Source organism: Calliopsis andreniformis, chromosome 5, assembly GCF_051401765.1.
Source record: "Calliopsis andreniformis isolate RMS-2024a chromosome 5, iyCalAndr_principal, whole genome shotgun sequence".
NCBI lineage: Eukaryota > Metazoa > Arthropoda > Insecta > Hymenoptera > Andrenidae > Calliopsis > Calliopsis andreniformis.
Genome location: NC_135066.1, coordinates 23,621,225 through 23,648,577, shown reverse-complemented (window position 1 = coordinate 23,648,577; position 27,353 = coordinate 23,621,225). Strand labels below are relative to the sequence as shown.

General features: G+C 34.0%; 1 protein-coding gene across 8 annotated transcripts in view; it reads right to left on the bottom strand.

The window, feature by feature from the left end:
* LOC143179230 (uncharacterized) overlaps window positions 1-27,353 on the bottom strand; it is a 590,730-nt gene that overhangs the window by 130,737 nt on the left and 432,640 nt on the right. For all 8 annotated transcript variants that reach the window (XM_076378351.1, XM_076378350.1, XM_076378352.1 and 5 more), the window contains one exon: window positions 5,878-5,895. In XM_076378351.1, coding sequence (XP_076234466.1) covers window positions 5,878-5,895 — 18 coding nt within the window. The remainder of the gene's footprint in view (window positions 1-5,877; window positions 5,896-27,353) is intronic.

Below are 27,353 nucleotides of genomic sequence, written 5' to 3'. Positions count from 1 at the left end.
ATTGTTTAATAGAATTAGAAATTTGAAATAAATATGGGAGAAGTATAGGTGTACTTACTGATAATGGTCAGAAAGAAAATAATGAAATACTTAAGGACTGCGTAGCTTTTACCTATTAGACTTTCGACTGTGAAGCACAGAACCAGATTAAAAATATAAAAAATAATACAAAGTGAACGTAAATGTGTAGATGTAGCGCGATCATTATACATCAACAGACTGTGCGTGTCGTATGGGAACATTTATAAATATGTATATGTACATAAAGATACACTGTTTGTTAAAGTAAAAAAAATACCAAAATTTTCTATTCACATCTACAGTGACTGATTACATTATTATGATCAGATGATATGTTACATATTTGTTTTTTCACTCCAATTATAGTAAAACATATCATTTTAGTTCTTAATAGGCAGATAAACAATCACAATATTTGGATATATCGGCAACACTATTTTTATAGTATACTATAGGAGGCGTAGTTACGGCAGGCTACTATTTCATAATTTGTATTTTGTTGCTATTGTTCATGAGATATAACACGATATCGGAGATTCATGAGTTTGCTTTCACTTGTCGCTTTTTGGATTAGTATTTAATATAATGATCTATATTATTTTCTCTACTATATTATTAACTATTATTCAAGACAACTAGATGTATTCGAACAATTTTAGAACCACAGCTGTTATAAGGAAATATTGATATACATAGTCCCAAACAAAGTGCGGGAGCCGTTAAGGAAGGATTCCCGGGATGATTCTGACCAACTTTTTCCTTTGCAACAATGTCCTCTGAAGCTTTGTTAACGAGTTATTAACGAAAAACATGGACCAATCAGATAGCGCGAATAGCGAGCGCTCGGCCGAGCAGTGACGGTGACGAAATTACGCGTAGTATTTGCTCTCGTCGTGCTGGAGCCTTGTACAAGAAACTCAAGATCTCTACGTTCTTGCCCAATTTCTCTTAAACTATTGAATGAAAAATTATGAAAAAAATCAGGGAGACGTTAGCTATCGCAACACAACTTATGGAATTTTGACACATTTTTAAATCAGTTACCCAAGTTGTAAAAAATAAAACACCACAGAAAAAGATTGAAAAATGCCGATTTTGTATTGTATCAATACTGGAATAATAATCATATTAATTCCGCAGATAAATGTCACTAATACTATTGTTCCCAATTTTTTTCACATTTTTCAGGTTGACAATACATCACAGTAAAAAAATAAAAAGCAATGTTTCAGTAGTTTCCACGGATTCTACACTATTATTACATATATTAAAACATTGGAAATCATAACAACATGTTTATTTACTAAGAAATGTGAAACTAACCCGTAAATGACATATGTTGCAAAATATAATCCATAGAAAACTACATAACCAGCGAGCTTTATTTGTTTAACTATGACGCACTAAACCAAAGAAATGGCCAAGAAGTTCTAGATAAGAAAATAAGTAGACATTCAATTGCTATCGTTGAAACTCACCCATTCGGAGAAGAATTCACCTATGGGTCATTCCACGCGAAAGCTGCGAAATTTAGAGTAGGAGACGGTAACCAGTGTCTCGCAGATGTGGCCGTTTATGATCTGATCCCATGCATCGAAAAGTTTGTATGGGTGATTGCGATGCGATCCTCGCGGCCTCCGGTCTCGGGTACCGATGGCTCCTTCAAACTTGCAGGGCAATACCAGTGACCATGAACGACCACATCTGAGAGGCACTCGTTACCGTCTCCTACACTAATCCGAGAAGCCTTTGTTTTACCCCATGAATTTGTCTTAGATTTTTTCGACCTGAAGAAGAGGCCAGCACTTCCACGAAAAAAGTCTGACCAAGAAAGACCCTCCCTCAGTCATGCCAACTGACAAATCGAATTTGAGTATATTGAAGAAGTGACAGCCCTAAGAAGTTGCACCTAGAACGCTGCGAAGGCAGGAGGAAACAGTCAATATCAATCATGATTTCCACCGCTGAAGGGTACAACCTTTTTTTTCTTTTGCTGCAGAATGTCGTGGCAACGCAGAAGCTGCTGAACGGATGTGCCGCGAAAAGTACCCGAACTGACCGCCACATTTCGGGGCTATATTGTTTTTAAACGTGTGAACGATCTCATTCACATAATCCACGACCGTGGGGCTTTTAATTTGGTGCGTTCCGTGGTTTCCAGTGGTTAGGAGGTCGAGTATTCCTTGAATAAAATGATTATTATTGGTGACTGCGGAGTGTTATAAACGTAAGGTGTATTTCTGTGGCACCGAATACCTGTGATAAATAAGTCCTACGCTACCACTGCTTGCTTTATCCCTAAACGACCGGGATCAGTAGCGTGACCCAATAGGAGCAAATGTTCAAGCATTAGGTGAATTCTTCTCCGAATGGGTGAGTTTCAACGATAACAATTGCATGTCTACTTATTTTCTTATCTAGAAGTTCTTGGTCATTTTTTGGTTTAATGCGTCACAATTAAAAAAATAAATCTTGCTGGTTACGTAGTTTTCTGCGGATTATATTTTGCAACATATATCATTTACAGGTTAGTTTCACATTTCTTAGTAAATAAACATGTTACGATTTCCAATGTTTTAATACATGTAATAATAGTGTAGAATCCGTGGAAACTACTGAAACATAGCTTTTTATTTTTTTACTGTGGTGTATTGTCAACCTGAAAAATGTGAAAAAAATTGGGAACAATAGTATCAGTGATATTTATCTGCGGAATTAATATGGTTATTATTCCGGTATTGCTACAATACAAAATCGGCATTTTTCAATTTTTTTCTGTGGTGTTTTATTTTTTACAACTGGGGTAACTAATTGAAAAATTTGTAAAGTTTCATAATTTATGCCGCGATAGCTAACGTCTCCTTGATTTCTTTCATAATTTTTCATCCAATAGTTTAAGAGAAATTGGATAAGAACGTAGAGATCTTAAGTTTCTTGTACAAGGCTTAAACACGGCGAGAGAAAACTTTCGCGTAGTTTCTGCACCGTCACTTGTCGGTCGAGTGCTCGCTATTCGCGCTCTTTGATTGGTCGATGTTTTTCGTTAATAACTTGTTAACAAAGCTTCAAAGGACATTGTTGCAAAGGGAAAAGTTGGTTAGAATCACCCCAGGAATCCCCCCTTAATGGCTCTAGCAGTTTGTTTAAGAGTCCCTATATATCGGACGCGTGTAGCAACTGGACACACATTCTAACATCATACTTGTTTAAAATTTAACATAGTCTTATCAAAATGTGCGTCTAACTGTTCCGATTCTTTCAAAGCACAAGGCAATGCGTCGGACGACTCGATTCGGATTTTCGAGAAAAGAAGAACGTTGCAATAATGATGTGTCGCGTGGATGTGAATGATGTGGGAGGCAGGCCACGTCGAACATGGAATATGAAAATAACTAAACCTGAGAATAACTAAGCTTGTGAGTGGTAGTAATTGGTGAAATTATGTTTTTATGCACAGTTATTAAGAATATGAGTGTCATTAATACAGAATTAACGTGCTGTCGTTGTAAACAATATGATACTGCCGAAATATTCGTGTAATCTTCCTGTAGTTCCCTTCTACATTTCTAGCGCGCGTGGATTGTACAGAAAATAAATGGAAAGATGAATACATTAATCCTTTCTGTTCCAAAATCTCATAGGGAATGTTTTGAGTTGCCTTATGAATTGTTGGGAGAAGACAGGTTTATTGTTATTGAACCATACCCTTCGAGTTTCTAGAAAGCGCAGAATCTTCTAACCGAGATAAGTATTGTAAGATAGTTTGCCTGATTACAGGTGGAGTTTTAATTGCTTATAAATAATTAACGAAGTCCTAAACACCAAATCATCATTCTTGATTCTCGTCTTATTTTGACCTTTAGAAGCGCTTTTTAAAATTTCTGTCACCTGTAACCGAACATCCCATATCTAGGTACTAGTCTATAGAAGAGTAACGCTGAATAATCTCAACAGCAATTATGCATCTTTTAAACAGGACACGTAGACATTTTGTAATGGTGCAGAAACACGTATTCTGATGAAGTATTAGTATTTTGGTATTAAAAAACGAGGCTTTTAGTGCTGCTAAGGGTTTCAGTAAAGCTTTCAAATGAGTAGTCTGAAAGGTTTCTTTGACGACGATACACGATCTCGAAGGAGTTTAAATCCTCTTTCGTTTACGCGTATGCGGGTTCTTCACGAACTTACATTTCCTAGCATTGGCTGTTTTACCAGAATGCGAGTTACATCAAACGAAATGGATCATACCTGTATCTATCGAGTCACTAGAAATGAAATAAATTAATTGAAAGCTCGAAATCCATCAGTACCTTCCAATTCCATTTTAATCATTTTGAATATCTTTTCTTGTCTCTCTCTCTCTCTTTTTTTATTAATTTCAATTGAACGTATTAACAAGCCAATTAAAACATATAATTTGTTAATTATGAGAACGGTGATTCACTGAGTGAATTATGAAAGCTTTCGCATGGAAAAACGCAACGCAACGAGCCACGAATTTTAATTCTATTCCAGAAGAACGAACAGTGAAATTTTAATAAAAGATTCGACTAAAGAACCACCGTTAAATTTTAATGGGCGCCAGAAGGTAACAAATGTGCCCTGTATCGAAGCGGTACAATACGCAAAAATAAATTAATAAACTTCAATATTGTTGCTGATATTCCTGTTGCGTAGCATGTATGCGACGCAGAAGTAAAGTATTCAGGAAATGGTTTCGAGATAATAACTACGATTTACGGTCTGGTAGTTATAACTCTAGCATCGATGACAAATTACGAATTTGCTTTTAAAATCCCACGGATATGCGTTGGTAAACTTTTTCAAAGCTACAAAATTTTTTTAAATACTCTGCATGCAAAATAGCCTGGTCAGATTCGTTACTACTAAAGTGCCAATGTTTATCAAATTCAGATTTTCATAAGTTTAGGCACACATGACCGACAATTTCGTCTGTCGAATTAAAGGTCGATTACAAACTTAACAGAATTTTATATATCGATTTTGTATGTGAATAGGCTAAATATAACTAAAGAATCGGAAGTAGGTAAAAATTCATCCGCTCTCCAAATATAATTATTGTTTGCTTATATTACTTTGAATACGAAAGTAGCTACTTGTATAACAAATAAATGTTTTAAACATTTATCTAGATTTTGTGTAATCTATATTTATTACCCAATTAAATCTTTAATGAAATTTTTAAATAAATTTTTATTAGTACTGAAAAGATCGTATTTTGTATTATTTTGCACTTTATGAATTGTGTTTCATAGTACAAATTTCAAATAAATATTATGGATTAAGTACATAGTTATGCATTATTCTAGTTTAAAAATACAGGTTAATAAATCATTCTTTTTTACCGATTACGACGCTAAAAATTTTTCAGAATTTTGCGTATGCATATAATGGATTTAAAACGTAGCGAAATGTCCAACAATCGCAATATTTAACTAAATCGTCGTACACATTCACGGTACGTTAACGGTATCTCTCGATTGTAATTTCAAATGGAATTAAATGTATAATTTAGATTGGATTTAAATTGACAACTGTGATCAAATGAACTATTGGCTGATAGAATACTGTTTTCAGTGGAGAACAAAATTTTGTTCAAATGTTTTGTTAACTGAATTTCCATCAGTTTATAAATAAAAAATAAAAATCATGATATTCATGAATATATTTGAATTTTACGAGAATGAAATTTTGCTTTAAAAGAGTTTGTTGGTTTAATTGCAGTATCAATATCTTTTACAAAAGATTATAAAGTATAGTGGAGCTCATGTTAATAAATTTATTTGTTACCTGGATTTTTTGTACGATTTAGAACGCCACAGAATGTTCACTCACCTGTCGTAGTAGTAGTCCCTGAAATCAGAAATAGAAGTAATGATTAGTTACACAGTTTAAAAGTAGTAATACTTGTGATAGATACATATATAGTACTACAAATAAATTCTATATGTTAGTGATTGAAATATAATAAGTTAATTTCAACATAAAAATGGTGTGTTCGATTTGTACCTTGCGTTGAGTGGGTCGGACATGTTTATATCGCTTAGGCAGTCATAGGAATGATAATTTGTAGAATAATTTGCTCAGATTAAAATAGAAATACGATTGCATAGTGTGTTATGCAGGAAGAATATAAATGAATGAAGAAAGTCAACTGTAATAACGCCAGTAATGAAATCTCCAATATATGTAGTTATTACTTATAAGGGAAAATTACAAACTAGATTTCTATTTTTTGGGCTTAGCCGCAGCCAGGTTATAGGCACAGGTGAGTATTAAAGATATGTAAAATATTAGGGGTTTCTCACCAATTGTTTTTATAAAAAATAGCTTTAAAGATTTCCTCATTGCTTGAAGTACTAAGGGAACGAAAAGTCTAACAGGTAGCGTTATGGACAAAAGCCTAAGGCGTTAGTTTTGTGATCCGCAGGTCTTTTGATTCAAATCTGTATTTAGAGGAATTTTTTTACTTCTGTTTTTAAACTCATTTTTATATTCTTTTCTCTTTATTCATCGATGCACAGATAAATATATAAAATTTATGAAATATAAATTATCAAACATAATATTTAATTTTTAAATAATTTACCGTCAATATTACTGTTAGTCAATGTGCACCACAGGGAGGTTGTCGGTCGTTTTTTGTACATCGTGTGTAGCCTTGTGCATGTGGCAACATGACAACTAAGACATGACAACTTTGTCATTATATCAGATTCTCACGAACATGGTAATATAGCTGTTCATTTATTTTAAATATATTTAATACAATTTTTGATAGAAAAATACGGTACTAGCATTACAAAAATTAAATACTTTCCTAACGGGGTCTCTTCGCAACACAAAGATAAATATAATTTACTTAATCTCAGTTTCCATTTTAAAGATTTTGGAATCCATGCAGAGAGGCACTGTTTTGCAACTTCACATGGCAAAAATGCATACGATGGCGAGCCAAACCGCCTTGCAGCTTGAGTCAGTTTACAAAGACCACTATAATATTAGATCACAACACCACAAAAATTATTCAATTGGGCGATTGCGAACATTGAGAGTATCTGAGAAAGAATTATCGGAAAAAGACATTTTCATTCATACATACCGACAGACATACTGTCTGATTTGTCGACTAAAGTTTATTCTAACAGTCAAGATTAAAAAATTCTTAAAATTATTAAATAATTAGTTATTATATACTATGCGTCTTGTAGATGAAGGAATTTGCTTTATCGAGTCATTGAAAAAGACGCACTTGTTTCTAAGGACAGAAAGAGAGATCCGATTGGCTACACAATCTGACAACGTTGTTCGAAATGTACGCATCTAGCATTGGGTCCATGCTGGGCCATGTGCCTGCCGCTTGTTACGCCCAGGGCTTAATTCTGGAAAATCGCACTGTAGTCAAACAAACCTATGGTAATGAATGTACTTGAGCATAGACGGAGATCAGACCACTGTTTTATTAATATTGGAATTAATATTCAAAACAGTAAATGCATATAATCAGAAGCAAAATGAACAGGTTACCGTCAAAGCGGAGTAATTAGAGCATATTTTATGACGTCGTGTCAACACATTTCACACGTTCGAGTTTGAAGGTTAACATTGTGTGGAAAAATACAAATCTCTTCTTGATAAAATTAAAGTAATTATTATAGATAACGCGCTTCCGAAAAGAACAATAGTTAATGAAAGTAGTAGATGAAACACTAATGCTGATTTTTAATAATTTAATAAGGATAATTATGGGACACGGTTATTACATGTATTATTCAAAAAATAAATATTTGCAGTTGAAACTCAAGCAAATTTAATTTGCCGCGATAAAACGTGCTTTAGATTATAAAATAAGTACTTCTATCAATATTCTAATTAGCGAAGCTGAAATCACTACGTTTTGGCATAAAATTAATTTTCTAGTTAAGAAAATATTTTCTCAAATGTTATTTGAATAAGAGTATATCATAGAACAAAATTTTATTTCATAGTAATAGAGATACTATAATGCCATTATCTAATCAGAATTTTAGGCACTCTCTTCTAATTAAAAATCTTATAAAAATTAAAAAGTTGCGTATGGCGTTATGTGAAAAACTTGTCATCTTTAACTACAAATATAATAGATTATTATTTAGTATTTTGCTATGCCATCTTCTTGTTAGTATTAGTAGTTCTCTTTGTAAGTAATTTATCTGACTGAATTAACGAAGCGCTGACTGGTTTCACTGAATCAACTTACACAATAGTAGTAAACTAAATGATTCTCAATCGATGGATGCTGCTTATTACTGGCCACGATTAGGTATAGCAGGAAAAATTAGTTTAAATAAACGCTTAACAATTTTTACTGTAGTTACGTTCCACAAACAGTTATTTTATTTTTATTGATTCACATTTATGTTATAGCAAGAATTAGTAAAAGACATTGAATATTCCTGTCCATTAGAAAGATAGACGTAAAAACATTTTTACGTTGGTTATAAATTATTCAGGAAATTAATTACGTCCCATAACAGATGCAGCTCTAACCGCTACAATTTAAACGCTTCATTAGCCAAAGTTAATTTTATCGTGAATGGTCATTGCGAAGCCAAACTTCAAGATTTAAATCATATAATTTGACACTTGTCTGATTTCGAAGACAGACATCAAGATTTAGTGAAAGTGGTCCTTAATTGTAAGGACCATACTCTATATGATATTAATTAATCTTCTGTTAAACTAAGTATAAACTACGCCCAGGAGTTTCCGATATCTATGATTATTGCTTATGAAGGTCCAAAAAAGAATTTCGAAGTAGACTCGTTTGAAAATGAACATTAAATTCATTTTGGTATTCAAACAAATTATTCGCGAATATTGTTTTATGCAAATAAAAAGTAAAAGTTCGCAGACAGTAATTTAAATATACGAGTATTGCATCGTCATGAAATACGATATGATACGTATTTAATTTATTAAAATGTATCCACGTGTCTATTGATATCAGATTCTGTTTGTTCAAGGATTAAGAAAATATCTTCCTCCAACAGTCCAGAAAATTCTTCATACATTTGTCTCTATCAATTTTTGTTAGTACATACTCGCTCAGGAAAATATAGGCTGCTAGCGATTAGTGAAAAAAGATTTGTTTAAATGACAAGCGAGATTTAACTTATGTAATGAATTTTATTTTCTTTAGAAGAATTATTGAATTAAGCAATTTAAATATCAAACATTAAAGAACCTTTTTCGTGGATCGACTTAGTTTTTGGAGCATCTACAGTGAAGGTGATTAGGCAAATCGTTAGCACCGTTTATGGTTCAATCGAAGAGCATGTGCTATTTTTGAGTTACGGGACTTTAGTTGTGATTTGCATGTTTATTAGAAGCAATGTATATCCCAGCAAAAGAAATTGAAAACTATTAGAGACAATCTGGGCTCTTCGCTTCTCTCATCCTTAATACCAATGACATGTTACAAACCACGGGATTTCCGAAGAATAGATGATCAATGTGTTGGTCCTAGAACTGACCTGCGGCACGCAGGTGTGGTAACTGGAGAAAATTTCCGCTGCTTTCACGGTTTGACTCATCCCTTTTAGGACGAAGATAACGGTCACCTCTCTCGCCAAGGAAAGTACGTTAAGGACAAAAGAGATGGGAGGTACTTGATTAGCTTTGGGTTAGGTTAGCTTCAGGATTTTACGCGACGTAGTTAGAGTGCAATATTCATAGCTAGCAATGACCTCAACAGAAGGTAAGATCCTTTGAGGAAACAGCCAGGTATCTAATAGCACCAGGTGCTGCGGGGGATCCTTGACGAGTTCTTCAAGAAATCACAGTTAATTTTTTGACGGACCGCCGCACCGAACGGTTTATACCAATTTTTGTAATACGTGCTAAGTTTTAATAGAGATCCAATTCTTTTCTCGCGTTATTCCTATTGTATATGTGGTTTTTCTCGCAATTCTGGGACAAGAGTTCTAGTGAGTACATTTCCTTCGTGTGTGCATTTGAATTAGAAAATTAATCAGAGGATGGACACATTAATTCTTTCTACTCTAAAATCTTATATGGCGTGTTTTCACTTGCCTTTTAAATTGCAAAGACTAGGCAGGTTTAGTGTTATTCAACGATATTCATCAATTTGGGTTGCAGTTTGAAACCTATGGCAATGCCGAATATCATAAAATTTCCGATCAGCTGTAGGACGGTAAATGACCCCTTTCCTCTCTTGCGTCAGAGCTACACCGCTGTGCGGACAACTACTATGTACAGGGCGTAAAAAAAGTAATAGTCACGGCTTCTAGAGGTGAAATTTGAGGTGACTGTGCATAATAGGGTATACCTCACCGATTTTTCTAATCTTTGGATATATTATACAGGGCGATATTTTGAATAATTTTTTTCTACATATATAATCGTCGCTCCGCCTTAGTTTTCGATATATTTGCATGAAACTGTTGCTACTATCACATTAAATTTTGCTTATGCATACGCATCCGTGCCAGCGTATAAGTAAACTATTGAGCTCAAGCATTGTCTCCGAAACTTTCACTTATTGTCAGTGGTGTAAATTAACCCAGCAGACAAGTCTAAAAAAAGTTCCCCAGGCGACGCAACACCCTATAAGGGTCCAGTGAACAAACATAGAATGTTAAAGACTTAGGTTAGATTACCTTTGTTCACTGGGTCAACTTAGACCCACTGAGTCCTAGACTGTTGGTTCGCCTGGCGGCTTTTTTTTGACTTGTTTGTTGGGTTAACTTATATCACTGACAATAAGTAGACGTTTCAAAGATAATGCTCGAGTTACAGTTAGTTTACCCCTTATAATATTGATTGCCATACCCGTGCTATATTTGTAGAAACAGGAGAAAAACGGCTGTCCCGTACTAACTCATGCGCTATCAAGGACACGTACGTATAAGTAAAATTCAATGCGGTAGTAGCAACAATTTTTTGCATATATCTTGAAAACTAAGGCCGAGCGGCGATTATGTGTATAGGAAAAAGTTATTCAAAATGTTGATTTGTACAACATATTTTAATTTCATAAAAATTAGTGAAATGTACCCTTTTATGCAGAATTACCAAAGTACACCTCTGGAACGGTAAACATTTGAACAAAAAAGTTGTCGCTAAATTGTTTGTAACAATTTTGTTGCTGTTCTATGCATCGAGGCTCTGAAAGGTACCATGGCCCGATCGCGCTTAACGCACGAAGGCACGTAGAGTCCAGTTATTCACTGGCGTGTGCTATGTATGTATCGTTTTAACCAGCACATTGTTGTGTAGGAGAAAAACAGACATTTCGCTAATTCCTTGTTACGCACTCCCGTTCCCCCGACTGTACACTTAAGGTCGATCTGGCACGTTAGATCTAGCAAAATCTTCGTTGACCCTTATGATGGACATAACTTCACTTATGCGATGATCGGAATTTCTCTTACATGTACTGACGTACTACATACGATGCTAGCAAAATTATAAGAAATAAGAAATTACTTAAAATAATTGAACAGGATGTTTCTGAACAACACGGCATAACTTTAAGGGGTAATTCTAGACAGCAAAATAAGACGAAAGTTAACAATAATAATTTCGTGTTTGAAACTACGTTTGTTAGTTATAAACATCCAAAAATCTGGTGGAAATGGCTAGAAATCAGCCCGCAGCCAAATAGTGATTATCCGCTAGGCAGTATAGATCTCTCACTGTTGAACAGCTGATCTGTCCCCTTGCTTAGGTCAGAGTTATACTTCTGTGCGGATAATCACTGTTTCGAGGCCTCTGCACATGCTGATTTCTGGTGATTTCCACCAAAGTTTTAGACGCTTATAACTAATAAATGAAGCTTCAAATGCGAAATCGTTATTCTTGATTTTCCTTTTATTTTGATGTCTAGAATTGATCCTTAAAGCTATGTCGCGTTGTTTAGAAACATTCTGTATAGAGAAGGATAATATTAAAAATAGTAATACTCGATCGAAAATAATTCTTGTATGAAACTACTCACAGCACGTATAAAACTCTGGCACTTAAACATCACGGAAAAAAGCACAACGCCGATCACGTAATTGAGAAATATGTCTCTTACAAGAGAGCAAATGAAGTGACTTCCCCCCAAACACACACCCACATCCCTCTCTCCCCTCATCGACCGCATTTCCAGTATTTACAAATTAGATCGTGAAACGACCGATGATGTTAACAGAAGGCAGGAGGTATTTGTGTCCACACATTCATTTGCCAAATGTTAACGCATTTCAGCTGTTCCGTGTAGCGATACATTTATGATTATTTTCTCTTTATTGTTTTAAAGGACTAGAGAAACAAATATGCATGAATGTGTATGTGTTGGGAGCACGGGTATACGCAACAAGGAATTAGGGAAACGTCTGTTTCATTTTTACGTATAGCAACGTGCTGATGTAGAACGATGTGCAGCGCACGCCACTGTGGACATTTATAAAAAACTCGTGAGCAGAATTTTTAAAATTAATGGTATTTTTTTTTATTACGTAATCATATTCAGATCTTTTAGCAGAGAAAATGTTCGAAAGGAACCATATGCCCTAAATGAACTGTTTAGTCAGGAAGAATTGTTAACCACTACAGTACTGTTTCGTAAACCAATCGAGTTTCAGGCCCCCGAGTAGGCTCACGACAATTTCCACCACTCAGCGGGGGTCTCCTCGTCGAGCGACTGAGAGGATCCTTACAACGACAAGCCATAAATTCTGCTGGGTGCCGCCGAAGTATCGTACCCCAGGATAAAGACAGAATTAAAATACTTTTTCTCACGTTGACCTTTAAGTACGTATGCATCTACACAGCCCGCATGAAGAAATACATTTATAAATTACGCTCCGATTTAAATCACTGCCATGCACCTTTTATTCATTCTAAAACATTAATTGTAGTCACAAATAATAATTATTTTAACATTAAGGATAGTATGAATATGCATATGTACGACGTTTATATATAGTTTATATATAATTTATTATATATAGTTTATGTATAGTTACCTATATATAACTTATATGTATAAGGTGTAACAAATAATATAGACTTCGGTATTTTAAGGGATAATAGGAGATCCAAAATTGAACCGTAAAATGTACTATAACATAGTGCTCACTTTGGCTTAACACGTTCATGCCGGCGCCGCAATTCGAGTTTCTCACCAATGGGCAGCTGCTTTAAGAGCGCTTTGTTTTATCAGACGATGTGAGCCACCAATGATACGCGCCGCCCGATAGGATATTCAAGTGTGAACCACCGGTGGTACACGCCGGCGTGAATCTGTTAATTTTGCAATAGCAATGCCTTCAAATAACATACCAATATGCTAAACTAACAAACTAACTAACTTTGTTATATCTGTACGGTTTACTTCTATAAAGCTTTAAAAATCTGAGATGTTTAAAGAAAATAGATAGCGAATTTAAAAAATAGAGATACATACGTCGAAATCTTTTATTTCGATCTCCTAACAAAAAGGGCAATGTATCCTTTTAAGATGTGAACTATTCCAAAAAGTGTAGAGTAAGATCTGTATATCAGTGGAAAGATCTTATCAAGACGAAACAATTTCTAACGTTTAACTCGAAAATCAGATCGCGAGAGCACAAAGTCACAACACGGGAAATAACTTCAAAGTATGCGATCTTGTGGTTTTAAACAAAAGAAACATGCAGTAAAGTCCTATTTGGTGCGAGGGATCGAGGCTTCATGCCTGAGAAAGATCCGAGGATATAAGCGATACTCTAACTAGCAGGTTATATCGCCAAATGTCTTGGGAAATACATTTGGCTACCTAACAATTGAGAGACAAGTTTAGGTCGCATGCGACTCAACTTGCTAGAGTATCCTAATTCTGTCTTTTCCTATCGTACGTGTACCCTGGTAGTGTTTAATGAAATTTATGACCTGTCCCTGTCCCTCTTACAGTGCCATATCGGGGATGTAAGGCAAACAAAATAGTATATCAGTCCTGTGAAACGGGCACGGACAGTCCCAATATGCAGCTTTTTTGCGGGGCTGTACTGTACTCTGCTACGCGGTAACATCTGCCAAAAATAGATACATAGATCACCTCTGAAGGGTGAGGCCTAGCATGGACGTGTGTGTACCTTAGCACGGAAGGTCTAGCAAGGTGCATTGACCTAATAAGTCTAATTCGAGTAATTTTTCATTCTTTTCAATGCTTCCAATACGATACGGCAAAACTAACAATGGTGAACTACAATGTTGTATGTAACTATAATTAACTATTTACTATATAACTATTTACTTATCTATTCGATGTTTAAACCTTCTATCTCTTGTTCTTTTATTCTATTTTTGGAACACGTTCCATTCAGCACAAAACTTATATATCCACTGATAACGAAAACCCTCTAAATAATACTAATAGTCAAACATTAACGATCAAGCACTGAAACACTAATAACAGATAGCATTGCATTAGTCTTAACAGTAATCTGTGTAATAATAACTGTCATATTGTGCTGCATATATACTACACATACACATATAATACTAATAAAATAGATTTAAATTAAGTTAATAGACAAAAACCTAAAAACTTTAAATAAGATGGCAAGGAAACCAACGGTCACTCAGATGTGCTTTCGGTGTCGTTAAACTGGTTTTGATGTTCTGGAGATCTTCGCACAAAATACCGAAAATTCCAAACATAGAGTTTACAGTTACCAGTTATCAATTTTATATATCCTTTGGGAAACATTCTTAAGAAAAGGAGAGCACATTAGAGAAAATAACCCTGACTTTAACTGGATATCTGCGTTTACAAATGTTCAAATGTTGCAATGGACCTTATAGAACTGGGGTCAGGCCAGAATTGTTTTAACACTGACATTGAAAGCACGTCTAAGCAACCGTTCGTTTCCTTTATGCCTTATTTGAAGTTTTTATTTTTTGTCTATTAGAGTGGAACAGTGATATTTATTATTAGCATTTCAGTGCTTGATCATTAATGTTTAACTATCAGTATTATTTAGAGGGTTTTCATTATTAGTGGATTTGTAACATTTGTGCTGAATGGAACGTGTACCAAAAATAGGATAAAACAACAAGAGATAGAAGGTTTAAACATCGAACATGTAAGTAAATATATTATAATTACATACAACATTGTAGTTCACCATTATTGATTTTGCCATATATTGGAAATATTGAAAAGAAAGAAAAGTTATTCGAATTAGACTTATTAGGTCAATGTACTTTGCTAGGCCTTCGATGTTGGGGTACACATACCGCTATGTTAGGTCTCATGTTCAGGGTAACGTTGCCGCGTAGCAGAGTAGTTGTAGGCTCATGTTCTTATGTGTGACTCTACACAGTGAAACCGATGCCAAATCTTTAATTTTTCCTGACTAGACGATTCATTTACGGCAGATGGTTCCTTTCAAATATGTTCTTTTTTAAAAGATCCGAATACATTTACGTAATAAAAAAAAATTAACATTTATTTTCAATGTTGTAAACAATTTAACAAACAGATTTTATTTACAAATGTTTATTGATCTAGAGGTGTAGATTCACTCCCTTCAGCCGTGACCATTAATATTTTTACACCCTGTACTTGAGGCTTCCACCTAACCTAATACGTAGTGATCTCCTCCGGATTTTTAAACTCTCCTAATTAATAAACAAAACCTCGAACATAAAATCGTTACGTTTAATTTTCGTCTTATATGTCCTATATAAATTATCTATTGATTTAAGGCTAATAAGTAACTAAGGAAAGGTGAAGTGTTGTGCAAGTATTAGATGTTTCTAGTAATATCATTCTAGAAAACACTAGACTTCATTGTAGTGGTTATTTCCAATGATTATTCAGCTGGTCATAATTCTTTGATAAAATTGTATTTAACGAATTTCATATAAATATTTTTATCATTCAGGCCATAAAATATACAAGAATTCAATGAAAACTGAACTTTTGTGCATGTTTGATCTACAACAGGAACAAAATAAAGCCTGGTATGAGACAGTGACCATAATATTTTTACGCTTTCAAAAAACATGACGATAACGGGGCCAAAGAGAGAGAATATACCGTCGTGTTTCGCGACATCAAACAAAGAACAAGTGGAATGCGATGGCCAATAAACGCTTCGATTCATGTGATGAGAAATTATCACCGCCACTTTATGAAGACATTTTAATATTTAACTTTTGACTGGAAAAAAGAGACATTCCACCTCTGCTTCTAATCTTATATCCTTTAGAATTAAACACTTACGTTTAACTATCAAATACATAATATTGTTATTTGTCAATATATCTGCATATACTTTCTAATTACTTTTCTACAATTCTCTGGCACCTGAGTCAGCAATTTCATTTTGTCTCACTTTTTACTTTTTTGAAGGAGACTGCCACATATGTGCATGTTTAATTTTTTACAAATTCCCGCATAATTATAAAAGACACAATGAAACCTATTGGGAATTAATATTTCCTAGGAAATTCTCTATTGTCTGTTATCTTTGCTTTGTGTGAATATGTTAAATGAATACGTTACAATATAAACTACAATTACTCTATGTGACCTTTAAAAAATCGTCCCTCACGAGGTTAAAGAATTACGCATTTAAGAGTTACGATATTGTGTCTCTTAAATTTTTTCAACTTTTCTGGGATTTCTGAACACGCCAATTCAAATCTAAACATAGAATATTGCTTTTTGTGTTTGTGTTTTATACGCAAATTGATTGTCTGGTGCTGTTGAATGTTACAAACAAGAAAGAAATGTACTAAATCAACTAATTTTATACTAAATTAGCTAATAAAGTTAAACTAAACTTTTAACTTTTTCAACTTTATACAAATTCATGCAATGAAAGTAGAATATGATCGTAATGAGTAGTCCAAAAAAATTGAGCTAAGGCTGCATAAATTAATTCGATAGATAGTTTGACGTAGTATCGATAAGAAAGATTCATTCCGGCTTACTGGACAAGCACTCACCTCGCTTATCGCCTTCATTTTCACCAACGATCCAATCCTGCTACAGTCACAGTTCAATCACAGTTTAGTGTTCTTCGGAATCAGCTAAAGCAGAACAGTGTTCATACGTTCCAGTCACGTTTCAGTGCACTGAATAACATTTCAACAGCGATGGAATCGTGACTAGACGTCGCTTCAAGTCAAATCTAAAGGTGGTGACATTCATTTTCTTCGTGTCCCTAGAGTGCGGCACTTTAAATGCATACTAGTGACATTTTTCGAATATTTTGGAAAATCTGCTTAACTTCGTCTCAAATATACACGATTAGTTTTTTTAAGCGTCACGAGATAAGTGTTTAAATTTGTAATAACTATTTGTATTATTTCTATGTAAAATAATGAATGTTCAATCTTGATTAGAAAAAATTTCTTGTTTTGCGTTTAATTTCAAGTAAAAAGAACTTTTGAATCTTGGAAACTAAGTCAAATTTATAACGTACGAAGTGTTCAACTCAGGAGATTTATGGACTATAATTTGGCCGATTAACTAGTTTTAATCTACCTCCTTGTATTGTATAAGAAAAATATATTTTATCTTGACATAGATTTTGCGTTGAATAATTTTATAAAGGTTTGGTGTTTTTTACAGACATCACCTTTTTCTATATTTAACGTGTTTTCAAAATGGATTGGTTGCATGTATGTTTAATTACAACACATTTTATGGTGAACGTTTTTAAATGTTCGATAAACCCGCTGGAATGGAAAAACTGGTTGCCGTTCGATTAAATGGCAGATTCAGTGATACGAGTCAATTTCTGCCCTGTTTGCCGCATCGATCGCACGATGGTTTTCGAGAAATTGCGTTCTCACTGAATCGATCATAGTTACATAGATTCGCCACACCTCCGGGAACGTTTTTATCTTCCTTCTATCTTTATTCCATTTCTACGATACATCCCAAATCCTCTGCAATAGACTTTACTCTTCTCCTGTAATTCTTGGTGAACCTACAAATTAGTTACACTACTACCGAGTTCAGTGATCTTTGGATATATTGTTAGGTTCATAATTCGGAACAACTTTTTCCTATACATATAATACGCAGTCGACCTTAGTTTCAGAGATATTTGGAAAAAACTGTTGCTGCTACTACATTGAATTCCGGTTATGCACATATGCGTCCGTGGCAGCGCGCGTCACTATGCGACACGATGGCCATTTTCTGCTGTTTCTACAAATATAGCATGGGCCTGCAATTACTATTGTAAGGGGTGAACTATTTAGCTTTAATTATTGAACTCGAGCATTGTTTTCGAAACTATTACTTATAAGGGAACATCGTGAGGTGTAAATCTCTGGTTTTTATGAAATTTGACAGGATTATAGAGTAGCCGAAAATATTCGACATATATTTCTTTTTATCGGCTCTAATTCATGTTAACCTACGAACCTCTCGTACTGTCTGTAACGAGTGCAATTCATTACCGATGTTATTATTTATACATTTAGTAAACAGTAAACAACATGTATCATAATACATATAATGACGAAAACATTATAAGGATATATGTTTTCCTTAAGACAACTTGTTTCAGGGCCCAATTTCGCACAAAGTATAGTCTAACTGGGAATATTATTATTTTGTTTATATTGTAAAAATTCAAAATTCTATTTTATTCCTATTTTGTGTTTTAGTTCATAGTATTCACATAAAAATTTGTGAAATGACCGATCAACATTTAGTCAGTGAAAACAACGAAAATATACTATTTTACAACATATTTTTTAAACAAATTGATCTTTTAAAAAACTGTTTACATAGGTGGATTTATCGTTTAAAAATACGCAATCGCCCTATTTATGCTATTTTGCTGTACGCAATAGTTTTCGAGATATTGAGTGAAATATGTTTTCCATCTTCACTTTGGGTATTGTTTTCATCTCTTTAACATGAATTACAGCCGATAAAAAGATACGAATCGAATATTTTTGGCTACTCTACAATCCTGCCAAGTTTCATAAAAATCAGAGATTTATACCTAGCGATATTTCGTTGTTAGTGAAATAAGTTGACCCAATGGACAAGTCCAAAAAGAAAAAATCCCCCCAGACTCAACAGTCTATAAAGACCCAGTGGACAAAGATAACCTAAATCTAACTATCTTGCTTTCTGTTTTGAGGATAGTTCAGTGTGCGTTATCTTTTTCTACTGGGTCCTCATAAGGTGTTTCGTCGCTTGGGATATTTGTCTTTTGGACTTCTCCACTGGGTCAACTTATTCACACCCTTACCGATTTCGATTTTTGTTTATAATTTTAAAACTAAGATCGACCGCCTATTATATATATAGGAAAAAGTTGTTCAAAATCTCGTCATTTGTAATATACAAAGATCATCGAAATCGGCGGTGGTGCGACTAATCTTCAAGTTCACCTAATGTTTTATTTCTTATTTAAAATACGCAGCTTAAGAAATAAGCTCATAACAGAAATTCTATTTCGATGTTCTATAAATATAAATTAAGTTTAATTTGAGATATTACTTTTTTCTGCAATTAAAGTTTAATGTCACATCAACTGCACATAATGGTTATAACCAGCGTTGTCAGAAAAATCACTGAATCTCCGTTTGAGGGAGTGGGAGAAAGTAGGATTGTGAGGTGGCTTCCACCGTTCCGCTCTGTGAGACAGAGTGGGAGAAGCAACACTGTATATCGGACATTCGTTGCTTTTCGGAGTGGGAGTCACGGATTGAGTGACTTTTTTCTGACAAAACTGATCCTAACTTTTATAAGCGACAAAGAAGAAAAGGAAAGGAAGGGAGATTATTAATGAGCTGAGAAATTATTAATAATTGACATTAATGTGAATTTCATTAACTAATTTGATTAATATCTATTCAATAACCATTTCTACTAAGAAATTAAAGTTCTGTTATCATCTGATTCTACTACACTTATTTAATTGTCGTAGCTTGTTTGCGAATCAGCGTAGACGCAAAGTGCTTCGTTCATGTATTTACAGATTTCGAAAACCAAATTTAATCGAGAAAGTGGATCGCATTTGTGAAATCAAAATTGTTCAAGACAGATATTTCAATATGTAAAAGAAATATTCTTTTATGGTCCATCATATTTTTTCAACAGTATCAGAACGCGTTCTTTCTTGTGAAGCAAAAATAGGAAACAGTTTAACTTCTAAGTAACCTTGAACCCTGCAGCGACTATTTATGTAAAGTATGTGGCAAACATTCACAGTTTCATTCATTCTCTGAAAACCTTTTATGATACTTAAAATTTGCAGACATTAGACTCGGATTAGAGTGAATTACATAGTGCTCTGTGTACACTGTGTCGGTAAGGGATGCCAAGGCAAAACAAATTATTCACAAAGAAACATAATGGAGATATAGACAAATTCTGTGTAGAAGAATCTGAAGGGAACTTTAATTTCACCCCTCCTTTGGATACAAAAGCAACTGTAATGCAATTCTAGGTATTTTAACATTCCTACCAATTGCAATGTGTAATTATAATTAATATTAAAACTGATTGAGAATAATATTAAGGGGAGTTTCAGGAAAGTTACTAATTGTAAGTGACGAAAAGTACTATTCAATTTATGAAAATTAATTTGATAACAATTTTAGGCATGTGAAAGATTCAATACACTGAAGGATCTCTAGTGAATTGCAGGCTATAGCCTGTGTTACGAGGCCGGTCAGGATAGACATATTTCCAAAGAATATAGTAATCATAGTAATCGAGACCAAAGAGCCGTCGGGATTATTGCAGACGAGGACGAACCTGATGTAAAATCAGGGAGGATAGATGTGCTCGCAGACAAAATTGATTTGTGATTAGTGAGCCGCAGGAGTGTGAGTTTCGTGAACGCACCTAATGCAAAGTCAGGAAATCACTAGGACTAGTTTCACGGACGAACTCAAAATAAGTTGAAGTGCTGTTAAGGAGGTTGGCAAATTCAATCGGATGAACCTGATGCAAAATCAGGGTACTGTAAGGAAGTTGGATATCATACAGGCGAACCTCGTGTTACACGTAGCTGTAGGATACAAACGAATCTGATGTAAAGTCAGATAGCTGTTGGATAGGTTAACTTTCCTAGATGAACTCGAATAAATTGAGGACACAATAGGTTGGATACACTTTCTTTGGAGGTAAGGGCATACGGACGAATCTGATGTGGAATTAGAGAGCCGCAGAGAACCGCTATATCGTGGAGAATCTGTCAACTTTCAATGGGATCGCTTAAGGTAATTGTAGGTTTGAAAACAATCTAGTCAAATTGCAATGAATACTTTAGTATATTCTAAAATCAGTATTTACGAACAAATGTACAGTGTAGCGTTGGCGCATAAAGTATATGATTTTAATGGTTGGTGTTGACGCACTGACGGTGCGGAGACTTACAGGGTAGTCATAGAAATTGCCAGATAGAATTTATGCTGACTCGCGGATTCTATGAGATTAAACTATAGACTCCAAAGGAAACTTTAGCCCGATCTAACTGAATAGCAACCTACTCTGACGAACTTGGCTGTCAGCGTGACGGTACTGTTCTGAACCCGTTAGCGCTAAAATCTCGGGGCATACAGGGTGGAAATTATAAAGAGTTACAGATGAATTTCTTCAAAAGTATTGGTTATACGCAAAAATGTTTTAGATAAAAGTATTCAGCACTGGAGGGAATATCGTGTGGTGGGATTTTTATTTTTCGCGGTGGATGCGTAAAGCTGAGATGAAGGACATGACCATTTTTTCAAATGGAACCATACCTTTATTTTTTGCTAATATTGTAGATTATTTTAAGACGAATTTGAAAATTGTCTACTGAAGGTCATTCAAGGTCAAGCTTGCGGGGAAATGCCGCAAAGGTGATTTACTAACCGTTAATGTTTAAAAAAAGTACGCAATACTTATGTGAAAATATAATTAAAACCTATAATACACGATACTTGACAAAGCACAAAAATATTAACAATTGTTATAATTAATAGGATATTCAGTAATAAACGACTATATAGTAGTGATATAGAGAGAGAAGGAAGTAAATATAACGAGATAGAGAGAGGTAGCGATAGAGCAAGTCGTGGAGCATTACATGTGTGTAAATATTGACCTCTAAACACAAAAATAAGCTTGCCAAGAGTATTTTCTCTGTATTACTTTTAAGTTCTTATTTTTACGCAGAAAAAATGAAGAAGGATTTCGTACGCAAAATCGTTCTCTAATTTTGGATATATTGCGTGAATACAATATTGGATTTTATATTGCCTACTACTCTCTTCTGGTAATTATTAAATATTAATATGCATTGGGTATTAGTAATTGGTACGTATTTATTGGTACGTACTTATTGCCTACAAAGAGTGCAGTGTAATGCTAAATTTTGAAACAAACTATTCCCCGATTGAGTTAATTAGCACACTCTGTATATTGCATTTACTTTTTTCTGTTAACTAGAAAATACACTCAAATTAAGATTAAATTACAATTTTAATTAGCTTTTGTTTTAAAAGTTTTCGTGATATCTTAAATTATTTTTTTTGAAACTCTTGATATTATTTACCATCGGAAAGAAATTGGAACTTTCACCGTCTAATATGCTAGCCTAATTGGCATCAGTTGAAAACTTCTGAAAAATTTTTCAACTCTTGTTTTAAAATAAATTCTACTTTTTCAACCTGAAATATAAGGCGATAAATGGAAAATACACATACATATGTATATGTTTATAAGTGAAACCATTTACACAAAATTTATCTTTCATCAACAGCAGATGTTCAAGCATTCGTTGTTTCTTAAAAATGAAGTTTTGTAGTAAAAAGTCAAACTGAAGGAACAACCAAATCATAAAACTTGTACGCTATACTATATTTGTAATGAAAGGAGTATTTGAAATATTTAAAACAAGGACGTCTCTTTATATTTTTGGAAGTCTGGGTATCGAACTCATATTGAAAGATATCAAATACTTAATATATGTAAAGATACTTGTAATGTCGTTGTTGGAATTTATTTTAGTACGATGTATATTAGAAATTCTCGGAACTCGTTTCTCAGGAGAGTTTGAAATTTTCTCAAATTAAAGTTTCGCAATAAATTTAACATCAAATGACTACTTTCTAAGCTGAACTTAGAGCCTGTCAGCTACAACTTAAAGTAAGCGAGTTAATAACTTCTGTGAAAGCAGTACTTACAACTATTCAACAAACATCTGAGTATAATAAGTCATCAACTATATTTCGAAAAAGTAATTTATACTATAGTATGTTATACTACACTATACTGTACGTAATCTAAAATATCCTATATATGTGGCAAATATTCTCAGTTTATATGGGAATCGATAAAATGAAAATATTCTATTTATTCATAATATTTCATAAAGTTAAGCATCACGAAAGTTATTCTCGTCTCTTTCAATCTCTTGACTTTCCGCTGAGTGGTTACTTATGTACTCGGCCTGTCTTTTGAAGTATCGATGTAAATAACGTTTTGATATATGAAACGTATCAAACTTGAGTAGTTACAGTGGATAAAGTAATTGCCAATTTCCTCTTAAATCACTGAACCAACTTTGAAGAACATACTTCGCAATAAGTGAATAATAGTCTGCTCGTCAATAACTTTGTCAAATATTTAGGTAGGGGAGAGTGGAGACAAAAGTAATATTTTATACATATGGTCTAGTTTTCAATTACCTTCTAAAGATATAAACACAAAACTTATGCCTTAAGAAAATATGTCGATTGGTCTATAATTTGACCTACGTTTTAGCCTCACATGATGAGTATGAGATATAGCTCTTTTACTAAAGAGCTATAAAAAAAAACCAGACATAATATGTTGTCATTCTTGCGTGAAGAATTCCTATTCTGTATGTAATTCTGCTTGCTATGTTTCTTCATTGCTTTCCTATTAATGTGTAACGCCCCACGGCTTATTCTATCGCAACGTTTCTCTATCTCGTTATATTTATTTCGCTCTCTCTCTATCACTACTATATAATCGTTTATTGCATAATATCCTATTAATTATAACAATTGTTAATACTTTTGTACTTTGCCATATATCGTGTACTATAGATTTTAATTATATTTTAACATAAGTATAGCGTATTGTTTTTTAAACATTTACGGTTAGAATAGGAACGCCATTAGTAATAAAGTCACTGCACATGCGCGAACTGAAGCGAAGGAGCTGCGAAAGCAATGGGAGACACTTCTCCCTGGCATCGAGTTGCGAAAGCATGAAGATGTCAGAGGTAGTTGAAGTATACATCCAGTGAGATCGAGACCACAGCTTCTTTAGAGGTAGCGACCGTTCTCCAGAGAGCAAATGTAGTTGATGCTCCTTTGCAGATTTAGGTTTGGGTTTGATTAACTTTTATAACAGGTGCACTACACGTTTCAAGGCGAATGCAGTACGAGCGACATTTTGGATAGAGCTGATGTACTAAACCCTCTTAGGTTCACACTGCTCCTCTCGATCAGGGATAGCGATCACAGACTTCTATGTAATACATTATACTGTGAACTCTCCATGCATAACTGCAGACGAATGTACGAGTATATAAGTAGCTATATACATACGTACATAATACGTATTTTATACTTTTCTACGTGGCGTTCATTTTGATCTCGCTCGCATTAAAGCTGATTGAAGATTCGATCAACGTCGGTTTTCGTCAGCGTATAGTAAAAGCTATTTCTACAATTATGCGTACCAAACGTGTAGTTGATCATAATGGAAGCATAAAAATTGAAGGTTCCGGAATTGGTTTCTTTCAATAAGTATTAAATTATTTTGAAATTGTACAAAATATTTTTCATGTCAATCTTTAATTGAAACCTAGCTTCTTACATTGAAAAACTTTAGATTTTCGTTAAATAAATCACAATCATTGTTAGCATGGATCGCAGCAGTAAACAGAAAAGACTGGCTACTAAATGTATGGAGTGTAATTTGTGCAAAATATTTTAAATCTACCAATTTTTCTAATACTTCATGAGCAAAAGTGAACAGACTAACGTCAGATTTAATCCTTTCAAAAAATTTATCTAAAAATACACCACAAAATTTAACCCCTTGTCCTTGGCTGTCTATGATAGCGACAGTTCTAGCGAATTAGTGGATGACGTTCTTTTTAGGGTTATAGTTTGTGCCCGCTGTAAGTAGACGAATTACCTGTCAACAAGCACTAGAAGTTGTTCCAAGTCTGACAGATATTGAAACCGCACCTGAAGAGTATTTTCTCAAGGCCAGCGGCTTATATAAACGAGACAATTAGACTATTAAGTAAGGATTATTGTTTCATGAAGACTTGAAACCGTTCCGAGGTGTTATAGCTGCGTACATATAGCTTAGACAGCGGCTGAGGTATACGAGACAAGGTCCATTCCTCACACACACACACATACCGAGACTGCGTTTCGTATCAACGGTATATAGAGGATCCTCTATGGCGAATTGCATAAGCTAACATATTTATAATTGAAAATAGCGCAATCATATACCCATAACGTAACTCTCGTTCAACTAAGTATAAAACGTAGACGTATAACCCTTGCCTATTCTAACCTCAGTTACTTTTGTAATTGATAGATAGATACATATTGGATAATAATTACAATCATTGCAATCTCACTGTTATCTAGAATATAATCACATATATTTTACCTTTATTTTCGGTTATTATGTCATTTTATATTCAGTTAGATTAGAATGAGTATTAATATTATGTTAATGACAGATTAGAATACGATTTATTATTGAATAAATGATTGTGTATGAAAGATATAAGCCTTGGACTTTAACTCTTTAAACGTATGCAATACGAACCCGCATTTTTCGTCCATTGGAAATCTTCTCTACCGTAAATAGCGTAGTCTCGTTTTAAGGATGCTACTATATACTCTCTCCTACAAATCTTTATTCCATTAAACACTGCTTTACTACAGAACTGCGTCATGTAAAGAAAGTTTGGCATATTTCTAACCGTTGATGTTCTATCCTTGTGACTAGTGATTGTAAATGACTAGTAAAAGAACTTATCCGTCCGGCATCGTCTGGTATCGTCAGTTTACTATCGTTTCGGCATGATTATCAATTTTGCAGTGCTTTTAATTTACAAGGAGAGTTCGCGATCTGAACCAGCGCTTTTTGGATGAGGTGTAGTCAATGTGTAGAGACCAATAAATATAAATAAACTGTAGAATATCTGCCGGACCTGACCAGCCATTTTTGTAAAAAATTGTGGACGTTTTTGAAAAAAGGGTGCATAGGTCTATGAGCCCCTTTTCAGTAAATCATCTTTAATGAACTGCGATATGTCTAAAAATATTCTTCCAAAATTTAAACATAATATTTCAATTAAGTTAAACAATTAACAATTAAGTTAAATACAGTCATTTCTTTGTTTGTATATACCTCGCCTCCTTTGCGTAGCCCAGCAACCGCTTGTTCATTCAATTTTATTTACGATTCTTCTGAACGTGGTGTATTGCAGCATATTAAAGTGTCGATTACTTTCAAGTGATTCAGTGTTTCGCAGTTGTATCGTAAGTAATTTAATGTTTTTTAATGTTTTGCAAGCTCACATGTTTTATTAATTTCAATACTTTATAAACTGAAGATAGTAAAATGGAGCTGATCGTAAGAAAGAAAAGGGAAATATACTCTGATAATAGTTTTAAAAGGGAAGAAATTAAGCAAAAAAGAACGAATGGTATGGAATATATGTACTAGAAGCAGTGGAGTTATACAAAAAAGGAAAAAATTTGCACCAATTGACTCATGACTCATGATCAAAAAAAGAATCTATTCAATCTTTTCTACAGTGGACAAAACAAGGAATTATAAGACACTTATCTAGCACGATGTATGAAATTGAAAGCAAAACAGCCTTATCTTATGTTGTAGCAGGGTTCGATTATGCACAAAATTTTTCAGTTCCGAAACTAAACGTTACATCTCAATTTTACAAAGAACTGCTATGTTTGTATGTATTTAACATTCGCATACATAATGATGACTCGTGGTTTCTGTATTGCTTCATGGAAATGCGAAATGACAACGAAAGTTGTCAATGGATAGATCGAATATGCAGAAAGTACTACAGAAATTGTAATAAAATATTAAATATCAAGTAAATGTTAAAATTGGGTAAAAATAATATTTTGTAGTATTTCTATTATCTTTAGACAGTTTATTTATCATAAAATGTTCATTTCATTTTATATGCACTATAAATGTATTTCTTTTGTACGTTTCTTGCTTATTTTTAGTGTACTTACTATACATTTACATCTTTTTCCTC